This window comes from Castor canadensis, chromosome 14, assembly GCF_047511655.1.
Source record: "Castor canadensis chromosome 14, mCasCan1.hap1v2, whole genome shotgun sequence".
Lineage (NCBI taxonomy): Eukaryota > Metazoa > Chordata > Mammalia > Rodentia > Castoridae > Castor > Castor canadensis.
The window spans coordinates 109,473,258-109,494,917 of NC_133399.1; the positions used below are offsets into that span (position 1 = coordinate 109,473,258).

The 21,660-nt window shown below is 38.0% G+C and overlaps 1 protein-coding gene across 1 annotated transcript; it reads right to left on the reverse strand.

The window, feature by feature from the left end:
- Positions 1 to 13,159: 13,159 nt before the first annotated feature.
- On the reverse strand, positions 13,160 to 14,257 carry LOC109681031 (beta-defensin 15-like). The gene is made up of 2 exons (XM_020155620.2): positions 14,209 to 14,257; positions 13,160 to 13,314 (listed from the first exon to the last, which is right to left on the reverse strand). Exons 1-2 carry the CDS (start codon positions 14,255 to 14,257, stop codon positions 13,160 to 13,162), a joined length of 204 nt encoding a protein of 67 aa, XP_020011209.1.
- Positions 14,258 to 21,660: the final 7,403 nt, after the last annotated feature.

Sequence of the window (21,660 nt, forward strand, 5' to 3'; positions counted from 1 at the left end):
GCACATTCGCTTTACTCATCTGTGAGTCTTATCCACAGATGTTGTTTGTGTTACTTGGTAAAAACAGTATTAGGCAGTATTGATTTTACAGAAATCTCTAGACCAAACTCGGCTACACTAGTCTCACATTTGTTTTCCAGATTCACTTTAGATGCCATTTAGAGATAAGAAGAGAATGTACCTGTTTTGAAAATCTCACACTGCATTCTTTGTGTTTTCCACTGAGGATGTTGATAAGTGATCTGCTCAACCAGACATTTACTTTGTCAATCTTTAATCTCATTCTCTCTCAAATTCAAATGATACAAAAAGTGTATAGTATAAAGTAAAAAAGCCTAGACTCAGTCCTTCTTTCTGTTGCTTAAGATTAAGCTAATTTCAAAGGGTTACTAAACTTCCATTCTAACGACTGCCTATAGTTCTGTGTCCATCTTTGGGGAGAGAAGATAAGTGCAATGCTGTGGAGTTTCTGCATGAGCAGTGCATCAAGTGTAACTATTAAATATTTCCTGCCAATTCTGGAAAAATATTCCTGTGATCTTTCTCTATTAAGCCATGAGTTTGTAATTCTCTTTAGTTCTAAGGATGAGAGTTCATCGTCACGACTATGAGAAGTAGACATTCTGCCATTTCAGAATCCAGCTCCTTTGGAAAGTTAAAGCAGAGAAGAACATGCCAGCAAGCAAAGCCTGGATCTTCAGATATGAGGCCATCCTAATTTTACCTGATGATGAGTTACTTCATATCCACTGTTTTCACTCAACTGTCAATATTTGTGGCATAGTTAAAGTCTGTAGAAGTCCCTTGCTTTACTCCATTCTTCATTCAAAAATGTGATATGGTTTCTTTGTAATAAAACATAGTAACAGGAATTAGGAATCCTGTAAGATATACTATGCTGGGAGTGAAAATGGTCCACTCCAAGATACCTGGCAGCAGGAAAAAGACTCTCTCCCAGTACCAGTACCTGAAGTCCACAGCTCAATTTACATATGCATATTTCCTGGACTTCATTTCATCTTTTCTGTAAGTCATACCACTGTTATGGTGAATGCAGAGATAAAGAATTTCTCCTAAATTTACGTATGCTTTCTAGAATACATATATTATATGGAAATTTAATTTATACAGATGCCATTTTACATATAAATACCTTTCTATATAGCTAAGTAAAATCTTTTTCTCTTAATGCAAGTGTTAGGACCCAGAACCAAGCTTTGGCCAGAAAGAACATCACATTGAGATTAAGAAAAAAATAATTTTACCAGGGGTCTAGAAATTGGGCTTGTGTTTGTAAGTGATGTTCAGTTCAGTAAAATGTCCATATTTTAGATGGGGAAATCAAGGGACAAGTCAGTTATGTGACTTTTCATGGTGGAGTTGCAACTCCAGGCTTTATGCATTCAAATGGGTCAAGCTGCACTGCCTCTGATTTACACTTGAGCCGGGGCGGGGGGGTGGTCTCAGTACAGCTTTACCCAATATCCTGTCTGACTTGACAGGAGCCACTAGGGTGTCTGAGCCTTAGTTTACGAATGTAGAAGACAAGGAAGATGACTATTTATTATGCCTAATTGAAAAGCTTACAGAGAGGTTCAAAAAAGATCGTATGTAGGAAAGTGCTTTATAAAATGCAGGGTGTGAGAGTGATAAGAACACTTACACAGTATAAGAACAAGTTTTACATTACCTTACAGCATATTCTCAATTCTGAGTGTTGTCCTTGGGGTTTGTTCCAAAGGGTTGTTTTCCCCCTTTAGTTGCAGGAGTAAGTTGTAGAAGTTAGTTGTGCAGATGTGCAATCACCTTGGTACAGTGTTTTACAGGTGGAATGGCACATACACAGCACTACCTGTGCAAAAGGACTTGTGGATAACCAACGCAGTGCTGGGCCTTTTAGAGTCCTGATTCTAAGAACACAACTGTTAAAAATATGGAACAACTAAGATCATCTGAATACTGATTGGTTATTAAATTACAGTAGGGTAGTAGTGCTGAATTTTCCCCTGGTGGAAATAATATAGCAGTTATTATTTTTTTAAAGAGTCTTTTTCTGAATTTCATGTCCCAAAGTATTTTTGTCACTGGAATCAGGACTGGCTTAAATCAGGGAGGTTCCCAGAGTGTATGAGCATGAATCCAGGGTTGTCAACCTCATGATAAGGGGTGCCATTTTGTGGTCCTGATGTTAAGAGTTTGGAAATCATCACAGAAAAGAATTTAAGGATGTGTCTAATGAGGTGAGAAGTTTATAGAAGTTTAATTTCACAAACTAGAAAATTGGGAAAAACAAAGACTGTCCCAATAGGCTGGAGATTTGGGTACATGAAAGTACACCAAGTCCATTGTATAAAACATATTTACAGGAGTCTGATTAGTCAGGGGAGTTTAAGTTTATGTGCAGCACCTGGTACTATCCAAATCATTTTGCTTTTGTAAAATTTTCACATTATCACCCAAGCATGGAAATAGTGAGTTTGAGAGGGTCTTACTAATGAAAGGGTCTTTATAAAATATTTCTTGTAACTTTTATTGGCATGTTTTTTAAAGAAGTGCCAAGTGTCTTCAGCCGTTGGGTACAGTGTGTCACTGATCTGGAGCAAAGCCAGAGAAGCAATCTCTATTATATATTCTGTAAGAAAACAAATGTGTGCTCTACTTACAATGTTTAATTTTGCAGTCTTAACAATCCTCTCTAATTATATCTTATGCTTGAGAATCTGCAGTTTCTTTCTCACAAAAGATGCTTAGTTAGGGCAAAAAAGTCCATCATGAAGAGATATATAATCTTTCTTAATAAGGTCTCATTTTACTCCACAGATGAGATTTACCAGATATTTTCTTGAGATATTTATTCATAATGTGTTATGTAGAGCAAATTAATATTGCAAGGTTAAAAAATGGTTGTCCTTCAATTTATCTATTAATATAGGACTTATTTTTAGCATCTGGCTGATAATTCATTTATTATTTTTCTTCATGCACTGGATTTTAGTTTTCTTTTTTTTCCTGCCTCATCCTCCATAATTTAACCTGTCTCATATTCAAATATGAAATCTTGAAAATAATTTACCAGTCTTGGAATTAATATAGGAGAGGTGAGCTTACAAAGGGAAGAAACAAGACTGAGCACATATTGAAGAGAGGGATGACCACGTGTAGGTTCGTTATACTGTGTAGGACTTGAGAGGTACAACCCAGCCTAGGTTTACACACTTAAAAGGTAAGGTGATGTTAGTGTCCAGGCCTAGATTCTGTGTACCTCACTGAGGAGACGCAGGATATCACATTGTCTTTCTTGCTTCTTTTAGTAGCTAGTGTCAGTAATAGGCTGATTATTTCCTGATGTGTTTTGAAAATCATGATACCTCATTTTTGGCTAAACTTCTATTGTAGAGGGAAGGTTTTCTTCATAAACCATTTGGTGCTTCTGTGATACAGTTTGGACAAAAATGGCAGTTCATATGTTTTAGTACTTCTCTCTTTTTCCAGTTTTCAAGATAGTAAGCCCAAAGCAACCCAGTGAATCCTGCCCAGTGGCAGAAGTGCCGTCTGCTGGATATGATGCTCCATTGACACCTGCCTGGTCAGCCCATTTGGTTACAAGAGTTCCCTCAGTGTTCTCATCTAATTTCATCCCTTTTGTTTTCTCCTGAGGTCTGTATTTTGAAGCATAGTGTATTCTAAATGAACTTCACTTACTGGTTTACTTCCCATTTTAATTGCCAAAAGACACGTAAATGCTAATCAGAATTTTGATTAGTAAAGAAAGGCAGTGTCATCCAGATAAATTTTTAGAAGTCATGCAGAAAAAAGCAAGTGATGTTTCACTTAGGTTTATGGCTGAATGCATACAGATATACATTTAGTCTTTATTCAGCCAAAACTAATTCTGTTAATTAATAATTATTCTTTTTTGGTGATAATAGGGTTTGAACTTAGGGTCTCACATGGGCTAGGCAGTCACTTTACCACTGGATCCACTCTGCCAGCCCTTTTTTGTGTTAAGTATTTTCAAGACAGGGTCTCAGAAACTATTTGCCTAAGCTGGTATCAAACTTGTGATCCTCCTGATCTCTGCCTCCTGAGAAGCTAGGATTAGAGAGATGAGCCAATGATGCCCAGCTAACTAATTAATTTTTAAATTTTCAAGTTAGGGGGTTTCATATGAATTTCAATGCATGTGTACAATGTGCTTTGATTATATTCCCAACTTCTATTACCCTTTCTTTCCCCCTTTTCCCTTCCATATCCCAAAGAGTCCCCCTTTTCCTCTCAGATTCCACATGTGAAAGAATACATGTGATAGTTGTTTATATGAGACTTTTATTTCAGTTACCATGACAATCTCCAGTGCCATGCCTTTCCCTGAAAATGACATAATGTTTTTCTTTATGGCCAAATAATTCTCTATTGTGCCTGTTCACCACATTGTCTTTATTTACTCACCTGTGCTTCATCTACACTGTATGCTCCCTGTGACAGCCAGAGAAGACCCTGTGGGCTTGGTGTTCTCCTGCATTCCTTCATGTTGTCTTTGCCTTGTGTGGGAGAGTATGAGCCTTGCTTGATGACTGGATCTAGCTTGTCTTGGGATGTCTTTATTGTACAACCTTGGGAAGGGGAAGACACAGAGGTCTTGCCATGGGCAACTCTTGGTACTTACAGCCCTGTATTTACCATTTCATATGACTCAGTTAGCTCTCACTCCACATTTTCAAGCAGCATGCGTAGGTGTTGGGACATTTTTCAATTTTTTCCTATTCTTTACACATCCTGCAGCAGTGAGCAGTGGCATAGCCATATTCTGTTTACTTCCAGATCACATCTCACTAACAACAAAGAAGTCACTGTGATTAACTGTGCCCTAGGACCCAAAGGCAAGACTCTGAACACCAAGATCTTTTGAGATATGACTTAAATCCAATGTGGAGGCCACAGAGACCTCTGGCAAGCAGTTCCAAGGGCACTTTAGTGAATTATTCCCTCAGCACCTCCCTCATCCACTTTCCAACTGATTAACCTCACCCTCTGCCTCTCATTCAGCATTATTTCTATTTCTAAATAAAAACGTGTCCATGTCACAATCCTCCTTAATTCCTTACAACCGTTGACTATTACTTTTTGATTCAATCCAACAAATCCCCTTTCCAGGTCTACAAAGGTCTCTTGGGCTGATCCTGGGTCATCTCTTCAAATGCATGTTGCCCCACTCTGGCCCTGACTGCACTGTGTCTGGCCATCCTTTATGGCCTCTTGTACCAACTCTTAACTCCTTCACTGCTGGACTTTCTCTTGGAGGTTTTTTCTCCCTTGCCCATGAATGACCACTTAGAACCTTCATCTCTCAACCTAAAGGTCACAACACTAGGGAAACCTCCCCATACGCTTATTGAGTACTGCTCCCAAACTGCATTTCTCCCCATATATTTTCATTCTTTATCATAATTAACCCAACTTGGAATTTTTTTTTAGATTTTGCTCTTCTTAATTGGGATAAAAGGTCATTGAGTTTCATGACAAAGTTCATGTTGTTCAGTCATTTATCTGGTATTAGGGACCTAACATGCACTACATAACTATCTATTGAATAAATGGATGGATGACGGGCTGGACTAGAATAGAACACAGTAGGTGTTAGTCATGTAGAGGAGATTGGAACAGATTAGATTCCTGGTCATTTGGCTCTCTGCCCAGAACCAGTGTTGGAAAAGTGGATTTCATTTCTCTTTCTCATGTGTGCTCTTGGAAGTGGAAAGCAGCCTTTTAACTTAGTTATCTAACATGCCAAACTGTGAACCTTGTAGCAGTAGCAGGATTGCCCAGAAGCAGGGCTGGTGATAGAGATAGGAGTACAAGGGAGACTGAAAGCGTGTCCTACCCAGAGCTCTGCAGGAAACACTCTTAGTGATAGCTCCCTGCACTAGCAGGAACCAGGTCTGGAGGATGATGTCAGGAGAAGATCTGAAGGTCTGATGGACATTGTCTGGGCTACATGTGGTCCTCTGTTCCGAGGCTCAGTCCCAAGGACATCTGTTTCAGCTAAGTCTTGCATCCTTTTCCTCCCAACCTTTCCATTTCCAGAAAGCAGAATGGACAGACCTCAAATGGACTGCTTTCCTTTGGACCAGAGTTTTTTTGTCTTTCTTTGTCCTAGAACACTTCTCATTTATAATGCTTAAACATCTGAATTCACTAATGGGTTGCACTGACTGAATCATATGCTTGTAGATCTTTATGTGACTTAGGGTTGGGATGCCTCAGTAGATGGTGACCTTCACTCAGCAGCAAGCCTGTGGGTCAGAGCAAAGGCAAGGAAGGTAGGAGTGAAGGGAGTCGAATCCTTACTATTCTGAGTGCTTAGATGCTGGCTGAGTACAAGCTCTGTGCCTTTGGACACATTTGGATCCAACCACTTTACTGTCTGGAGCAGAGGTGTGTGGGGCATCTGTATAAGCTCAGGGTAAAAGAAGTTTAGAATGAAGGAAGATGTGTAATGGGATAGAAAGAGAAGTTAGCATTATAAATGCTAGACTCAGTTTTGAGGAAGCCTTCACAAGCAATTTATTTATAGATGAGAATTAAGGCCCTGAGAAGAAATGTGTCTATTACTTAGGTAACAAGATGTGTATCTAGGCACTAATTCCCAGCCTTTGTGGCAATTTGGAGGGTTTCAAAGACTGTAAGAGTCAAAGTTACCAAAAGCAAGAACAACAGGTAATAACGGTGGGCAACATGCCATTGTTCGCCTATCCCCCAGGTCACCTCTACTTTTCTCCTGATTAGCTTCCTCCTAAGTGTGTCTCTGAATGAGAAACATAGGCCTGTGTGGCCCACCCTTAGTAGCCAAGTACAGGCACGACAGCCAGCTCTAAATGAGCAACTCCTGGCCTTGGAGTGACTGAGCCATGATTTCTACCTGGACTGGTTAGTTGCCATGTGATCATAAGTTGAAGAGAGCTCTTTTTTGGATGAATATATCACTATCCTGGGATATGGTGATGGAATTTTATAAAAGTGTCTGTCAAAAAATCTAGGAAGAAGGACAAACGAAGTTAAGCTAAACGTTTAGTTTTTGAAAAGAATGAACCTAGGGGAATCACTGCAGACATTGTAAGATGGGGAAGGAGAGAATGTTGGGCATCCCTCACAACCCAGGATGTCCACTGTACAGAGAAGGAAGGATTGTGTGTGTCTAATGGTCATCTATGGTTTTAGCCCCACAACAGTTAGACTTGGTGAGTGAGTCTCTGCACTATGGAGTATTTAGATCTGCCTTAAATGGAGGGAATCTGAGTAGATGAAATCTCATACCATTCCAAACCTAATGCTATATAGCTATATGCTTCAAGATACACAGATTAACATAGGAGTCCAAACATTGCTGACATTTCAGGCTAACTATGGAAATTTCCTCAGCAGAATCTGCAATGTCTGCTCTTTGAGTTATCAGTATTAACCCTTTACCTGCTAAAACCCTGCATTTCTCTTAATTTTAACAACCTGATTTCATGGGAAAAGTGTCAAATTTTGGAGGATGAGTAGGTTCCCTTTCTTGGCAGAGCAAAGCTGTTCCAAAGGAGGCAGATGGGTAAAAGCATCTCATTTCACAAAGTCAACAATGTCTGCTTGACCTTGACGTACAATGGAGTGAGGATGATTAGTGAGTACCCACCACTTAGGAGTCCAAGAGGAATTACTATTGTGGGTAGCCAGGGACTGTCTATGACACCCAACTCCTGGTCCTTGCATTTTTGTTTTGTTTTATTTTTCTCCTTGAGATGGTAAGCCTCAATGAAGAAGAAAAATAAGTGGACTATCTTTTACAATAACATTTTACTAACAAATTCAATGAAGGTGAAAAGGTAAATACTATGATTGAAGAACGGTGCTGAATCCTTCAGGATCTATTTTCTTAACTGGGTGTCCCTCCACACACACACACAAACACACACACACCTGACTTCCCATCCTGTGCCAGCCTATGTGTTTCTCTACAAGTCTATTTTACCCAGAGGATCTTGGTAGAGTTGAAGAGAAATGCCTAAAACCAGCACAAGACTCCTCATAATGCAAGAGTTGCTGCAGAGAAGAAGAAGCAGGTGGAGGCATGAGTAGCAGCTCTATCAGCCGAGTGTGGCTCTTGAAGACTGGAGCTAACCTACTGCTGCATTCCTGGGTGAGCACTCACCAAGAGGCAGTGAGGCAGGGAGGCTTTGGGACATCAAAATACCAGTTGAACAGTACTAAGGTTGGGTGTGGTAGGAAGAAGTGTGATTGCTGTATAGAAAGCTCAAGTCACTTCATTTGCTTCCTGACCTGAAGTAAGAATTCCATTAGGCGTTGAATGAGACTGCTTTCAGCTCTGACCCTGTGTGATCTTGGCGAAAGTGCTTTCAGTTCTGTTTCATTTATACTGACATTAATCAGGTCCATGTAAATTTTATGAAGTAGCTCCTTGTGGGAAATACTGGTGTAGGTAAGTGGTGTTAGTATCCATCATTCCCAGAATATCTCTGAAGCAAAGAAGTAAAAAAGTAAACACGGTGCTTCAAACAGTAGAAAGACACATCATCTGGGAGGTCATGAATACCCAAGAGGGTCTCAGGACATTTCAGGGACAGAAGCATGAGTTATGAGGATAGCAATAGGTGACACTGAGCATATTTTGTGGAGGGCATCTTCGAACAGTGTGGTGTCTCGCTACAGAATATCAGACTGGCAAGGAGATCAGAATGAAAAGAGCAAGAATTAGAAAAGAGCTATAAAAGGAGAACTTATTGGAATGTTGTATTTCTGAAAATGCACCAAATAACTGGTAATTTTACTCTTTATCCTTCCAGAGAGCTTATGCACTTAGATTTAATTCCTACCTCTACCCACAAGCAAAATACCAAGTGCCCTTAGGCAAAACAGCAGATTATTTTACGTTTAGGAAGTATAATGAAAAATTTTAGAGAAAGTAAAGATGTCCAAACTTCAAAACCAACATCCCTGAATGAACTCTCCTCTTTTGGAGTACAGATTAGACAAACTCTGGTAGGCAGCACCATGCTCACACGTGAAGAAAAATGTAGCAGTCATGTGTGCCACAGAGCAGCCACTTAAGACCTGTCCTCCTTACACACAAAAAAGCAATCAGGGGTCACCAAATGTGTCCATTTGGCTCCTCAAAAGGGCAGACATCATCAGGAAATACAAAGGAGATTAATTTAGTTGGAATTACCTTAGTTGGAGGATAAGGGGAGAGGAAGCAAGACAGGGCAGGGAAGGTCTTCAGCCCATGGTGCAGGGCTGGGGAGGCGAGCAGAAGGATGCAGTGCAGGAAGACTCAGTATTGCTGATGGGGCACCCAGAGCAATGGTCACAGGGAACAGACAAGTCCCAGCACATTTCCACATTTTATTCACTCATGGGAAGCAAACTAGATGACAGTAGTGTTCATGCAGCAAGTTGCAAATGCAAAGCAGGTAAAGGGTGTCAGGCAGATAAATTGGAGAACTAAGAAGCACTGGCATGAACAGTCAAGAAATCATGTATGTGATAGGTTGGATCTGCTTGTCTGTACAAGGGAGATTCCTTTTTGTTTTATCTGTTGGTAGATTGCCTGGGATGCAGGACATGTACTTGTATAATGTTTATTGAATAATATCTGGACTGGGAAAAATTTGGTTTTTAATTATATACTTCTCAAAACACCAGTACCTTTTAGCATGAATACATAATCCTCAACTGAAACTTACAGCTATTACAACAAGACAAGTACAAGAAATAAAATTTATATAAAGTAAACAAATAAAAATGTCTTTGTTCACAAATGGTAGGCTTGTCTATGTAGAAAATCCCAGGCTATGTTAGGTGGCCCACATCTGCAATCGCAGCTACTCTGGAGACTTTGATCACAGATCAGAAGAAAAGTGGTCTGAGGTTGGCCTTGGGCAAAAATGCATAAGATCCTTATCTAAAAAATAACATAAAGGAAAAAAGGACTAGAGGTATAGCTCAAGTGGTCAAGTGCTTGCCTAGCCCTGAGTTCATACTCCAGTACTGCACCTCACCAACAAGAAATAAAAAAAAGAGAATCCCAAAGAATCAATTATAACAAAAAGCTCCTGGAAATAGTTGTGAAATGCAAAGTTAAAACACAAAAGCAAATTGCTTTTCTATATACTAGCAGTAAACAATAGGAATCTGAAATTTAAAAAATACAGTATCATTTGCAATAACACCAGACACAGTTAAAATGTGAGGTATATGCTTAACAAACCTGCACAGGATCTATATGCAGGGAAGTAAAAAACTTCGATGAATAAAATCAAAGCTCTCAATTAATGGAAGGTTAAAATACAAATTTACATTTTTTAACATTTTAAAGGTTATGTTTGAGCAGACAGCAAGTTATGAGTTGGGACACTGCAGATCTGAAATTTTTTGGGGCTCCATCAAAGGTGCACAAGGGAGAATGACCATGACAATAAAGCAAAGAAAGCGCTTGATTAACTAATGGAGCTGTAGCCTTTTGGGGATATGTTCAGTGGAAAGTCTCTACTTACAACTTAGTTGGCAATTTCCAATTTGATAATGTTTTATTTTGCCATTTACACTCAATTAGGTTTCACTTTTTAAATAGAAAATCCAGATCACTGGAGCCACCTCAGTCTGATGGTCTCTCAGTTAATTATTTGAGCAAAACTGGCACATGAAATGTCACCTTCTGTCACCACCATGGCCGTGCCATCGTTGTTCCAGCAAGGATCCCTCAGGTCACAGCATCAGACGTACTGAAGAAATTGGCAAGAAATGTACCTTTTGCTGTGTATCATGATCATGTTTATGCTGTAATAACAGTAGAGAGGGCCCTGGGCCTTCAGTTTGGCTGCAGACATGTTCTTTTAGACCCTGGAGTAATATCGCATTGCAGGGAGAGACCCATTATGAATGTCAAGAGTAGGAGCTCAGCAGCAAATCTGATGAATCTCCTGAAAATTAGGCTAAATGAAAGAAATATATGCCAAAAAGGTCACAAAATGTATGATTTCATTTATATGACATTCTCAATAGGACAAAATTATAAGAAATGGTGAACAAGTTAGAAACACCTGGGGCTGAAAAGGTGGAGATGGAAGGGATAGGGTCTGGCTCTAAAAGAGTAACAAGGAGGAAAACTGTATTGGAAAAGCTTTATATCACGGCAATATCCTGGCAATATCCACACTACAATTATGCAGGATGCTGCTCTTGGGAGAGAGTGGGTCAAAGATGCAAGTATCTCTGTATTATTTTTACAAATGCATGTGAATCTACAATTTTCTCAAATCGAAGTGTGACTAAAAAGTGCCTCTCATGGCAATGTCAGAGATCTCCCAGGTATTAAGTACATTAACCTTGACAAATGGAGAGGAGGGTAAAGCTTGATTTATGACCCAGTGGGAAACCAAAACTGGGGTTTAAATGTGGGAAACATAGTAGATCCTCCCTTACAGTAGATTATTGTCTTAATCTGCTTATGTGCTACAGCAAAATGCTCTAGACTGATTACCTCATAAATAATAGTCACTTATTGCTCACAGTTTTGGGAGGCAAAAAGCGTAAGGGAAGACAAACAACAAATCCTGGAACTCACCAAAAAGCAAATTCAGGAGAGGACACACAGAAGAATCTTTAGCAGAGCACATTTATGCAAACAAAGCTAGACTTTATTAAGCAAAAGTTATTGTAAAGTGATAGCACACACCCAAAGGAAACTGCAGGTAAGCCGTCTGCCAAGCGATCAAGTACCACAAGCCTCTGACTTAGACAATTTTATGGTTAGGGTTTAATGATTATGCTAATGGCTATGCAAGTGAAAGTATAAACATAACCATATACAGGGAACAGGAAGTGATTTACCTGATAGGGTGTCCTCATAGCCAAGATGGCTTTTTGAGGGAGGTGCATCCATGAAATGATAACTACAGTGAGATGTAAATGAGGCCTCTGGATAACCTCTAAATTTAGGAAAGTCCCCATCGCAGAAGATTCTGGGGACCATTGGATGATGCACAGTAGTCAATTGTTACTTCAGGACAATGGTGGAGCAGTAACATTGGTACCCAGACATGGTGCCATACCTGTTCCTTAGCTCTTCTTATTACTATTCCCTTTCTTCCTGCCTGCCCCATATCAAGGCTCAAGAAATTTGATATATAGTGAGGACCCTATCCCTACTTCCAAGATGACATCTGTTGCTATGTCCTCAGATGGCAGAAAGGAAGAATAAATGCTGTGTTTTCACATGTGTGAAAGGGGCAAAGTAGCAGCTTCCTTTAACCTTTAAAATTTTTAATCCCCATTCATAGGACTGCAGTCATCTCTTAACAACATTACAATGGGATTTGCATTAAACATGATTTTTAGAGAGACACATTCAGATCATAGCAGTGAAATTAAGGCATTGAGTCAGAAGAGAATTCGACTTCAAGTTCGAAACAGGAGTAGAAAGTGAGTTTGGGAATGAGATACCAGTGGAACTGAGAATCATAGTGATGTTTATAAGCCTATTACCTAGAAATTTAATCTCAGATTTATGTGTATAGGGCAATCCATAGGAAATATTTTATTGGTCCCAATTAAAGGCATGGAATCAAGATGATAAACAGATGTGTGGCACATAAAGTTTTTGATATCTATCTATCATCTATTACTAATGGAACTATCCATCTACATATTTCCATTTAGTTACTCTTGTCTTCCTTCTTTCCTTCGTTCCTTCCTTTGTTGCTTCCTTCTTTCCTTCCTTCCTTCCTTCCTTCTCTTCCTTCCCTTCCCATCTCTATTCCTCCTTCTCTTACTTCTCCTCCTTTCTATCTTTCTCTCTCTTACCTTAATAAGTTGAAGTTCATGGTCTGAGATGAAGTTAGAGTTTATTGATGGTCTTTTGTAATCACTTTTAAGAGAAGTATCAGATGGCTTTGTGATAATTACCTTATCTCAAATCTATAGAAAAATAAACCAGGAGAAAGAGGTCATAAAGCTTAGCTGGTCATGTTCTCCCTTGTAAACAAAGCACTTGACACTGATCAAGACCAGTCATTTATTTTTGTTGAAATATCTGCAGAGGTCAGAGTGAAAAGAAGAAGCTAGGACACTCAGTTTCTCTTAGAAGTCTGAGTCTTCAGTCTCAAAGATTATATTCATTCTTCCCACATGGTTGGATTATCACACAGCACTTCAGAGCCTTCTGGCAGAGAGCAACGAATTCTTCATTTTTCCGACAAGAAGGCACGCATCTCCCTTTAAGTTTGTAGCATTTATCATCAAAAAATGCATTCTCGGCTACACAAGGAAAGGAGCCACCTGTATTAATTCACTTTCAAGTGTGTATTTACCTGGTACAGTGGTATAACATAAATGATGATTTCTTTACCATTGTTATAAAAGCTAATCCTGTCAGTAAAAGAAGAGCGCTCTAGTGTGGGGATGACATCTCAGACACTTCTCACTGTAGCAAGGAAGAGTTGGGCTTCCCTTCTTGCTACTCTTGCTTCTCTGTATGGCTTTGCAAAGATGCCTAGGTCATCTGCATTTCAAGTTCTTTGTCTATAAAACATATGTAAAATAGATCCTCCGAACAAAAACTTGCTCTGGACATAATTAAAGGAGAGGCAGGCCAGAATTTTTCTGAAAAGCACTGAATTTATAGAACTAGTGCATTATGTGAAACTTTTGTCACAGTATTCAGCTTTGTAGTCTGTGATTAGCAAAGTGCTATCTCCGTTATGCAACTTTGTCTAATGCTGTGATGAGCACACATAGATCCAACCCTTTCCTCTTCCATTTTCCCTTTACCTTCTTTATTATCACTTTTGTTGTATAGCATAAATATATTTTAAAACATGATAGACCCTTTCATTTTTCCATTGCCCATTTGTTGGTTTTGTTAACGAGCACGAGAACAGGAACCAAAAGGCCTCTTTAATAAATTTAAGGCCCCTTAATTTATTCAAAGCTGTCACAACATTTCCTAGAAAACAATGGAAAATGAGGAGAGTTTATAGAAGTGTATTGGAGTAAAGTTGCCACAAACAAGGTGTTTCTCTGCAGGGCCACCTGATCAAGGGTGCCTTTGCATTCTATCCTTGATTATACCCCTGTGTTTGCAGGGGAAAACCCACTGTTCAGACCACCACCTCTGATCGCTTTCCCTATCAAGATGTTAGTTTTATTTACCTGGGGCCAGAAAGAAGAGACTAGCAAAGAGGAAAAGTAACTTCTTCATGACCTGGAGAGTTGCGACAGGTGAGCACAATGTCCATCAGAAAAGGGCAGCAGCATCCATATTTATACATTTCTTCAGATGAACAGCGTCTTGATCAGTGAGGCTTGTCAGAAATGAACCTGCTTCCATACTCTGCTATGTAGAGCCCACGAACATTGGTGGGTGTCACTCAGTCTACAGTCTGTCATTTTTCTAATTTTGGAAAATTCCCAGGAAAAACTGTGGGCATGAGATGAGAACAGAGATGGAGGACTATGTGTTATATATTTCATATTGTTTAGTCCCAGATAGTTTTGAGCTTATTGGATATTTTGAAATATTCTCTCTGTGTGTATGTGTGTTTGTATTATTTCAATTATTAAAATGTGTATAGAAACTAAGACTCCTTAGAAATCTAAAATAAAAACAATGCTTTTAAAATTTGTGATCATCCATGAGAAGAAGTAGTCCAGATATTACAGATTCACATCTATTCCAATAAATCTGTTTCTTAATTTGCACTAAGTCACTTATGTAGATGCAGAAAAAGCCACCTGAGTTCTTCTCCTTTGTGACATAGTGGGGAGATGTGCTTCTCTAAGAAAACATGACATTAGGGAGATAAACAACCCTTCTTATCTACTGCTTCTACTACCACCACTACTCCTAGTACAAAAAGTTGGAATATATTCAAAACATTTGTTAAAATGTAAAGCCCTAAAAAACAAATAATTGCTCTTACTGAAATCATAGTTTTCATATAAGTTTTGTATGAGATCTTTAGTTTGTTTCTTCATGTCATGCTGATTTCAATAAATGACTGAATAAAAAAATGTAAGAAAAGGGACAGCTTTAACAGAAGACTTCCAATTGTGTATGTAGATACTTCCCTGCTTCAGAAGATAGAGCTCAGTTCTCCTGTACTTAATGAAAATTGCTTACTTTCCAAGAACAGAATATGTAAAGAGAAAACAAATAACTTTATGATAGAGAAACCTTGCAGACATCATCTTAGGCTTGTGATCAAGGTCAATATGAACTGCGATCATTCCTCTTGAGATCATGTACAACATAATGGATGGTATGTGTATTTGCAGGTGTGTGTGTGTGTGTGTGTGTGTGTGCAGTATCATGATTATTAAAACAGTTGTTTTCCTTCTCCTAAATTGCAAACCCCAGTACAATTTTGTGACTCTATCAGGCAAATGTGAATTCTGATTTTAGTTAGTGCTAAGTACCAATATTAATTTCCTGGCTTTGACTAAAGGGTCACAGTTAAATAAGATGTTAACATTAGGAGTATCTAGGGGAAGTCCCTCTGAGAATGTATACTAACATTGTAAGTTTCACCACATCTAAAGTTATTCACAAATTAACATTTCATTTAAAGAAACTGTTAGAGAATACCCCTATATATTCTATGCCTCCATAACCACACTATTTCTGCTAGGCATTTTTATACACATTGATTATATATTATGAATAATACATTTGAAAACAGTAGACTGACAGCATACATTTTCTCACTTCCTTTCTAAACCTAACTTTAAAAAGACATATTTATAAGACAGATTTTCAGACATCTTCACTTATACACTATCTCATTTGTCTAATTTATCTCATCTTATTTACTTATTTACTTTTCTTACAGATTGAGTCTAACTTGCCAGCAAATTAAGGTTGCAAACATAAGAAACTCATAATTGAGCCCTATGGAAAAAAGAACTTTTAAGGCAATGGAATCCCACATTAGTTCCAAGTTTCACGTGATTATTTATCTTAAACTCAAGATGTGTAATATCCTGTCTGAGATGATGAAGAATGTGGCAGGCCCAAGACAGAGTGTGACACAATATATTTTGTTATACTATGGTTGATAAGGTTGTATGAGAGTGGGTGTCCTTCCCAGGAGACCATGGTATGAGGCCACCATCATGAACAAGAAGTGAAGCCAACTCCCAAGGAAGAGGGGGATGAGAGAAGTTTATTTATCTAGATGTTCTGTCAGAAGCAAAGCAGGGAGTCTCTGGGTCAGAAAACCCTGAAGTGCTGTGCTTGAATTACAGCTACAGGGTTTGTCTGGTGCATTATTATTAAATGCTACATGCAGCTTTGTGTGGGGTATGCAAACCAGACAGGCTCTAAGTAGCTCAACATGTGCTACCTTGAGCTATATTTAAACTAACTGGAAATGTAAGAATTTGAATTTGGAGCCAAGGGTCTCTGAAGTAATGAAGTAAATGCTATAGGAGTCAATAGATAATGGCCATCTTGGGTCCTTTTAAGTAGCTAAGAGGCCTGTGATTTCCTATAATAAGACAAATACATATAGGGCAGTGCTGAGGGAGTCAACCATCATCTTATTTTTCTGAGGTTGGAAGATAACTCCCGATCACAAGCAGCTATTTATTGGGCCTGGTGCAAAACGAAAATGCAAAGTCCCCCACTCAAAAAGCAGAAAAAAGATGTCATTAAAACTATCAAAATGTAAAGTCTTTTAATTTCTCTCCAGTTCTTGCAATATGCCATCATATGTTTACTTGCTATTTACTTTTTCATTCCCTTGGGTGCAAGGATCCTTGACAGATGACAGAAGAATCTCAACAGTGCCCCACTGGGATAACCACTTTGCTCCTGTGTGCCTACACATGTGGTCCATTCTCTGCTGTTATGTTCTCCATCCAGCCTCTGGACCCTTGTGAATTGTCCAAGCCAGAGTCAAGTCAACCTTCCCTCTGTGGTGACTGGGTGATTTCCATGGACATTGCTGCCACTGTTCTGTGAGGTACCATGTCCACCCACATGTTGGTGAAAGGCTTGTTCCTGCCAGGCTGCATGCTTGTACCATTGACCTGGTGACTACAGCAACTTGCCTGAAACACCCAGGGTTCAGGCTGTTAACCTCAACCTTTTACATATCTACTCTCAATTCCATGCAGAATGGACTGTTGCTAGAAAATGATAGAAAGGGGGAGGCCATGTTGAGCTGAAAGTGCCAGGCAGGGGGAGACAGGTGGCTAAGAATCCACCCAATGAGGTAAGTAGGGAAGTAAATCTGGAACATCTGTGATCTGAGGCTCCCAGTTCCCAGCATATGCTGTACTGTCCCATCTGACAACATTTATAAAGCACAAGTCAAAGGAAAGTTATGAAGAATTTCAATAAAGTGATTCAGTGAATTGGGACCCTAATGGGGGGGACAAGGGATCGTACACTTTGGCTATGTGCCTGTGATGTATCCTGCTCTGGGTTGTTAAAATGTCTAATGGCTGAAAAAATCTTAAGTTCAACCCAATATCTTCTATGTATACATGTATTAACTTTGTTTTTCCATTTTTCTCAAAAAACTCTCATTGATATTTTTTATTTTGACACTCCTTTTAAGTATGGAAAAATATTGATCAAATATTAATGATTATCATAGATGCATAACAATTATCTTAGAAAGTGTTTTTCTTTTTTAACTGGGCTTATGAAGCTAAAATATTTGCAAACCACAGGAGAAAAACATCAAAATACCAGCACAAGCACCATTTGTGAGTCAGGAAGGGCTCATGATGCCTTATGGGTTGTTAAAAATGTGTAATGGTTAAAAAATCTTAGGTTCATTCCCCATCCTCTATGTATACATGTGTTAACCTCTTTTATCATGTCTTTTTCTATTTTTTTGAAAAATTATTACTGATATCTTTCTTATTCTGAAACTTCTTTTAAATTTGGAAAATATATTGATCAAAATATTAAGTTATCATGGATGCTTAACAATTGTTTTAGAATTTTTTTTCTTTCTTCTTTAACCAAGCTTCTGAAACTGAAATCTTTGCAAACCACAGCAAAAAACCATGAAAATTTCAGCACAAGTTCCTTTTATGAGTCAGGAAAGGCTCATGTTGAATTAGTGGTCTCAAAAAAAGTTTACAGAAAAGTTGGCCAAAGATAAGTACAGAGAAATAGGTCTGTGAGAGTATTAATGATTACCAGACACTCCTCTAAGCACTTTGTACCATACACAAGTTAATCCTCTCAAGTACCCTGTTGAGGCAGATGCTATTATTATATTCTTATTTTAAAGATATGGAAACTAACATTTGAAAATTTAAGTAATCCATCTGAAGTCTTCTACTTGGTAAATCTCATTCTCTGATTTCATTGTTCCATTTTCATTTCTTTCTTTGCAGTATGGGGTTTGAACTCTGGGCCTCAGCTTTCAAAGCAGGCAGTCTACCACTTGGGCAACTCCACCAGCCCTACATTTTCTAATTGCTTCATTTTATATCCCAGGATAGAATAGAACATTATATAATTTTGAGTGACAGGTAGCCACAGGCAGGATTTATTTGGGAAGGGATATGATATGAATATTACCTTGGATACTCATATTTCTAATGAATTAGAAGGATGTCTTAATTATGAGTTTGGTCTGTGACATATTTTACAAACATGCAGGGATTCAGAGTAAAGTTGACAAAATATTTGCTACTCCTTCCCTTCCCCTGAAACATTTATAGACAATAAAAATAAAACTGAGGAGAGTAAGCATACACCTTTGTTGAAGTCTTGCAAGGTTACAACAGGCCTATGCCGTCATTCTATATGTTCAAAACACTATTGCATTAGAATTGTATTGAATTGTCATGGACAGACAGGCAGAGCCTGAGTAGTGGTTCTTATTTCTCCCCCAGGAAACTGAAGCTGGAAGGGATGAGGACAATAGCCAGTTCCTCAATTTGGATTATTATGGAAGAACTGTACAGGACTCTTAGTCCTTCATTTTTTGCCAGGTATTCATTCCATAAAACTGGTCAGAGAGTGAGACACCCCAAAATATGAGGCTTTATGGGCGCCAAGGTTATTTTTGGTTATATCTATTCTTGATCCTGGGAAATGGGGCATACAATTGTACTTCATTGATTCACTTCACTGATCAAGAGCATAGGCCATTACTTTCAAATATAAATGAGATTCTTGTCATTTCAAAGAAGTTCTGTACCTTTATTTTGAAAACTCATCCTTCAAAGATGGCCCCACCAGGAAGATACTTTATTTTATCTTTGATTTGTTCTTCATTTTGGCTCAAATGCCATCAGGTAAATTGAAATGGATAGGATTTTAATTGGGCAAACAACAATGCTTCATGACTCTTGAATGTTCCACCCTAAAATTGAGACTAAGGTCAATTCACAACAGTGCTTCACATGAGAATTTCTTGGGCCTGCAGTGACATTTTATAAGAGTCAACAACTGCACATGGTGCTTTCTTTTAGCTTTTCTTTGTAACTTGGTCCTGCTGGTTTCCAGGAGTACTGGACTGGAGAAGAAGAATAAAGATCTCAACACTGTTATCTGTATCCCTCATGAGCCATGTCACATGGGGGAATACTGTTTTATATAATGTCATTTCCTGTTTTGGTATTCTTTTCTGAAAGGTATTTTGCTTTACTTTTAGGTTGTAAAATTAAAATTTGCCTTTAATTTTGGCCAGGAATTGAATATTTGAAGTCATTTCCAGGAGATGAGTTAAATTTCTCATGTATAATTTTTTCTTCTTTCTTGGGAACTCAGGCTCTGTTAGCTGTGTTTAACTGTTGGAGTCCCTCAGTTTCCAAGATCTGGAGGAAAGGGCAGCGGGGGAACTTGTTTCCCAAAGGACTTTACCTGTCCCACCCAGAGTCACATGACTGCACTTGTCACCTAATCCTATTATCTCTCTGCAAGCAATATATACTAACTTGCTGTTTACCATTTCCAAGCATTTTAACAAATGTATATATTCCTGCATTATTTAAGAAAATTCTTATAGAAATATATGTATATATTTTTCTAAAAAGTAAACTTTTGTGCAGTTTGATAAATCTGCAACTAGTCTATTCAAATTTACTCTTATTACATTGAATGTAATCTTCTTATGTAAGAAATGCCTTTTTACTTGTATACCATTTCTAACAATTTGAAGAAATTTAAATATACATACTATATATTCCAAACTTAAAAAGTTAAATAGCAAAAAATTAAAATGGATAAATTCAAAATGTAAAAATAAATGAATAAATGAATATGAATTTGTCTAATAAAACATTCAAGCATATTGTCTGTTCTGCACCCAGCCTTTTAAAATTTAATCCAATTATACTTAATCCCATCATTTAATGGGAAGAAAACATAGTTTCTTGTTGTTTGCACCTTCCAAGCACTTAAAGAAATTTATATACTCCTGAAAATTTATTAAAATATATACTCCAAAAAAAGAAAAAACATTTACAAACCAAACAAAAGTTTCAATAAAGATAAACAAAGCCACAACAAAGAATGTCATTCTGACTTTTTGAGACTGGTTTATTTCACTTAACATGATATTCTCCAGTTCCATCAATTTACCTGCAAACAATATAATTCCATTCTTCTTTATGACTGAATAAAACCCCATTATATATATATATATATATATATATATATATATATACCACATTTTCTTAATCTATACATTATTTGTGGGTCATCTGGGCTGTTTCCAAAGCTTGGCCATTGTGGACAGTGCTAACAAAGCATGGTTGCACAAGTAGCTCTCCTGTAACCTGGAGCACAGTACTTTAGATATGTGCCTAGGAGTGCATTGCTGGGTCGTATGGTAGATCTATTTTTAATTTTTGAGGGACCTCCATACTGTTTTCCATAGCAGTTGCACTCATTTACATTCCCTTCAACAGAGGAGAAGTGTTCCTTGTTCTCCTCATCCTTGCCAGCATTTGTTGTTTGTATGCCTGATGGCAGCCATTCTGCCTGGGGTGAGGTGGAATTTCAATGTCTTTTGATGTGCATTTTCATTATGGCCAAGGATGATTTCCCTCACATGTAGAAGTCAGACCTATAAGTTCAATGTACCCAGAAATACATATATATATACATATATGTATGTATATATATATATATATAATACACATACATATTATATATACATATATAGTGAGAGAAAGAAGAAGATTGTATTATTGAGTCTGGCTGAGGGGATTATGAGAGATAGGACAGGGAAAGAAAATGTTAGAGAATGAAAAAATATAGAAACAACCCATCTATTTATGAATATAATATAACATAATGCACCATAAGCTATTGAACAATAGGGGAACATGGCGACAGAGAAAGAGTAAGCAATGGGGGATTTTATTTGATTAAAGCATGATGAATACACTGACATTTTAAAAATATTATAACAGTGATTTCTTGCATAAAAATTGGTAAATTTGGGGCATTCACCCTCTGCTGTCACACTTGTACCTACCCACAAAAGGATGTTTTACATTCCTGTCTTTCATTTTTAAGTATATATTAATTGTGTAAAAGGTTTCCACTGTGGTATTTTCCCACATGCGTATATTGTACTTTAATATGATCAACTCTTTCCTGACTCTCTTTATCTTGACTCTGAC

Coding starts and splice junctions, on each gene's coding strand:
- LOC109681031 (XM_020155620.2), bottom strand. CDS start 14,257: ATGAAGAAGTTACTTTTCCTCTTTGCTAGTCTCTTCTTTCTGGCCCCA. Junction 13,315..14,208: donor TCTCTTCTTTCTGGCCCCAG/GTAAATAAAACT, acceptor TTCCTTGTGTAG/CCGAGAATGCATTTTTTGAT.